Source organism: Priapulus caudatus, unplaced genomic scaffold (assembly GCF_000485595.1).
Source record: "Priapulus caudatus unplaced genomic scaffold, Priapulus_caudatus-5.0.1 Scaffold1066, whole genome shotgun sequence".
In the NCBI taxonomy this organism is placed as follows: domain Eukaryota; kingdom Metazoa; phylum Priapulida; class Priapulimorpha; order Priapulimorphida; family Priapulidae; genus Priapulus; species Priapulus caudatus.
In genome coordinates, this window is record NW_014578127.1 from 44,711 (window position 1) to 49,198 (window position 4,488).

The 4,488-nt window shown below is 47.5% G+C and overlaps 1 protein-coding gene across 1 annotated transcript in view; it reads left to right on the forward strand.

Annotated features, from left to right (window-relative positions):
* The window catches only part of LOC106815214 (guanylate cyclase 32E-like), a 48,312-nt gene that overhangs the window by 40,156 nt on the left and 3,668 nt on the right, over positions 1-4,488 (forward strand). Inside the window, exon 17 of the mRNA XM_014819642.1 lies at positions 4,055-4,191. Within this exon, the coding sequence (XP_014675128.1) occupies positions 4,055-4,191 (137 nt within the window). The remainder of the gene's footprint in view (positions 1-4,054; positions 4,192-4,488) is intronic.

The following is a 4,488-nucleotide window of genomic DNA, read 5'->3' on the forward strand; positions in this document are numbered from 1 at the left end:
GTATATGCAACAGGGACCTTACATGCAAGGTCTTCTTCCTACATCTTAAGTGAGGTCTACTGATGGAATATTATCATGTAAATCTATGCTCGGATAACTCCTCTTCATATTAAATGCCTAATCTTCACAAAATTATTCTTCTTCTCGGGTGATAGAGCGCATGCGCGAGCACCGTTCCATGCGTGCTATAGGGACTGGTGAAAACTGCATAATATAGCTTGCTGATGGTGAGAGGGGTGGGAGACTGATGACAGGCGGCAGGGAAGGTAGCTGAGTGGGCGGTGGCAGAAGAACCAGACTGAGCGAGGGGCAAGGGGGAGGACGGAAGGGGGTAAAGTAGAAGTTTTGCTCCCTCTAGACTAGGGCGCTCTCCGAATTATAAGCACAGGTTTACGGATACTAATTAATTCCAGAAATCTATGCTGAGATACTCCATAACCATATTAAATGCATATTCATTACAAAATATAACTCCTCTGGTGAGATATTGCTCATGCGCTAACACATAACGTAGCCAGATCGTGTACTGGCTGGTATATGCAACAGGGACCTTACATGCAAGGTCTTCTTCCTACATCTTAAGTGAGGCATACTCATGGAATATTATCTTGTAAATCTATGCTCGGATAACTACTCTTCATTTTAAATGCATAATCTTTGCAAAATATTATTTTTTTCGGATTATAGAGCGCATGCGCGAGCACTGTTTTGAGCGTGCAATACGCACTGAACAAAAACTGCATAATATAGCGTGCTGAGGGCGAGAAGGGTGGGAGACTAATGACAGGCGACAGGCCAGGTAGCTGAGTGGGCGCTGGCAGAAGAAGCCGACTGAGTGAGGGACAAGGGAGGCAACGGGGAGGATGGGAGGGGATAAAGGAGGAATTTTGCTTCCTCCAAGCTAGGGCGCTCTCCTAATTATAAGCACATATCCACGGATACAAATTAATTCCAGAAATCTATGCTAAGATACCCCAAAACCATATTAAATGAATATTCATTACAAAATATAACTCCTCCGGTGAGATATTGCCCATGCGCTAACACACCAACGTAGCCAGATTGTGTACTGGCTGGTATATGCAACAGGGACCTTACATGCAAGGTCTTCTTCCTACATCTTAAGTGAGGCATACTGATGGAATATTATCATGTAAATCTATGCTCGGATAACTCCTCTTCATTCCAAATGCTTGATCTTTGCAAAATTTTCTTCTTCTCGTGTGATATAGCGCATGCGCGACCACCGTTTTATGCGTGCAATACGGACTGAGGAAAACTGCATAATCTAGCTCGCTGAGGGTGTGAGGGGTGGGAGACTAATGCCAGGCGACAGGGAAGGTAGCTGAGTGGGCGCTGGCAGAAGAAGCAGACTGAGCGAGGGACAAGGGAGGTAACGGGGAGGACGGGAGGGGATAAAGTAGGAGTTTTGCTCCCTCCAAGCTAGGGCGCTCTCCTAATTATAAGCACATATCCACGGATACAAATTAATTCCAGAAATCTATGCTGAGATACCCCATAACCATATTAAATGAATATTCATTACAAAATATAACTCCTCCGGTGAGATATTGCCCATGCGCTAACACACTAACGTAGCCAGATTGTGTGCTGGCTGGTATATGCAACAGGGACCTTACATGCAAGGTCTTCACCTTCGCTTTATTTATCTCTCCGTCGTCCGCGTGTGACCTCAGTGGCTTAGGTCGATAGGCGTACCCCTAGTGTCCCTTTGTTTATTGTTTAAGCGCTTTTGTCCTCCCTCTGCTAGGTCAGTCGTACTATGTAGGTATCAGTCTCGTCCCATACTTGACCGGTGGCCAGAGGCAGTGACGTAACCATTTGGCGTTCCCGTCCGTACCATCGTAGCTAGTCCTAGGTTACACATGCCTCTTTCTTTGAAGTGACGTACCTCCGGTACGTCTCTCCTCTCGTGTCCTCACGAGACCTTTCCCCCTCAGCTCCTTCCGGCGTTGAAAGGAATAGGCCCTTGCGTTGTGTTTTATGATGTTCTTTGTATAGTCTTTCTACCTATTCCTCTCAAAGCTGTGCTTGCTGCTATCTCCTTCTCGGCTGCCGTTTCTGTCCTGTCTATGCCTGTGGCTCTCCCTCCTGTCGTAGCAACGCGAAGGTGAGTTCATGAGCTGCTAATGTAGGGTATATCGGTGCCGTTGCTGTTGGTGGTGCCTCGTTCCGTTGTTGCTGTTGTTGTTGTTGTTGCTGTTGTTGTGGGGGTTGTTCCTGGGCTGTGTGGGCTGTCCCGCACCACTTGCGTTTCCATCCGCAGTATGCGATTATCGCGACTGCTGTCACGGTAAGTAGCCCGTACAGTACGCCTGACATACTGTGCGTCGATATCTTCATCCTTGCGTGGTACTTGAAGAGTCCCTCCGGATTCATTGTCAGTGGTTTATGATTTTTTATCGCTTGCGCGAGGTGTTCGAACGGTACGTCTATGTCGTTTGACGCCGTTTGCCAGTTTTCCGGAAGTATACCTGTAGTAGGAAGCTGGAAGCTGTCTTGTCCCTGTGTTGTTTCATTGGTTACAATCTCGCCCCATATCGCCAGTGTTACGTCTTTTGGTTGCTCGTCTGGTGTTATATTGAATGTTAACGCTGTGTCTGACTCTTGATGGTAGTAGGTTGGTAGCTTGAAATACGCCGAGATGACTGCGCATCCTGACTCGAGTTTAAGCAGTTTGTAGTTTCGAACCTTTATGTTTGTTGTTGTTCTTATTGTCGCTCCTGTCTTCGTACACGTCATGGTGAGTGCGAACGGGGATGGTGTTGATAGTATCCATATTCCCTGTGTTACGTAACTCGCCGTCGGTGTCGCTCGTGCCGAGAATCGAATCCTTTTCCTGCATAAACGGGCCGTCGCTTCGCTGTCCTTTTTGATGACGCTCATTTCACACGACTCTTGTTGTACCGTCTGGTAGATCGGGCTGCGTAGCTGACACACTGGCAGCTTCTGTTCGATACACTGCTGTGCATCGTGTGGTGTCAAGTATAGGTAGTCTGCCTCGTCTCCTGACACCGCCATATATTCGTTATCCAGTTGGTAGTACGCCGCCGCCGTTGAATTTGGTAAGAATATCGGCACCGTTATTAGCCGATATATCGTAAAATCTCCTTGTAACTGTTGCAGGGGCAGCAGTGCTAGAATATGGAACCGTCCGTTATCTGGTATTAGCTGTACCTTCAATGTTTGAACTTCCCTACTCACCATCCACACAACTCTTCCAATATTACACGTCAGCAACTCCCGCCCGCCCCTCCCATCCACGCTACTCTCACCTAGAGAATTATACCAAGCCCTCATCCACATCAAGCTATGAGCCAGTAAGTCGTTGATCGTTTGTGTTAGTACTGTCAACGTGCTTCTTGCTTCGTCAATGATGTTCATAAATTCGAGTAATGGATGTGATCGGAACATACCATGTATGAGGTCCGTCATTACCAAGTTGTTTGTGTAGTCCATCCTTCTTTCTAATAGCCCTATTGTGCGGGCCATCTGTTCGGTAGCGTTTGCCAGCCTCGTTATTCCCTTGGTGTTTGCTTCCGTTCGTAGCCTCGTGAAGTTTAACACTGTTATTGTTTCCTTCACAATTTTGGTCAGGCCTGTCTGGTCTTCGTAAAGCCGGGCCACTTGTTGCTGTACGGCTTGTACGTCTTCTTCTGTCGCCGTCCCGAACAATCGCAGCTTAAGCGATCGGCAACACTGAACAAGAACAAGGGGACAATAGCCGGCAATCACGACAGAAACGGGCACTCATCCCAGCACTCGGCAGAGTGTCACAGTTCTACGCTCATCGCGACAGCGATGACAGTGAAGAGCGACGGACACCCATTCGTGATAACAACACGACTGGAGAGATTTTTTCACGACCACCACCACTGGCTACAACTGAAAGTAGCGCACTTGGCAGAAGTATTCGAAGGAATTGAACGATTGACAACAGACAATATACAGCAATACCGCCTCTTTACTTTCTCGATACTCGCCTTGATTTGTGTCAAGTCGACGCTAAAGCCTAACGCCCATGTGCTTTCAGTGATGCCGGCTTGAATTTCCGGGATCATGATAATTCCTGGGATGTGAATCGGTTGGTTCTGTGTTGCAGCGGCTGCGTAGATCGTTATCATCATGATTCCAACGTATCTGTAAAAACAGTGTGCGAGACGCATAGAGGCGTGTATAAAGTAAGAATACATCGGTAGGTTCAGGTGAGAATCGAACGAGTCGCGTATGTACCCTCATACACCGAGGGGGTTTTCTACAGGCGGGAGCTCCCCTGTGGGAAGCCGCGCACTCGGTTCAGCGCGCGGAACTAAGAGGCGAGTAGAGGAGAAGACAGGACAGCAGAAAAAGGGGGGAGGGGGGAAATGGATGTAAATATAGAACGAGAGAACATAACGATAGAGGAAAAATAATGATAGAGGCGTGTAGACATAGAGGCGCAGAGATTATTCTTAATATTTCTTACTT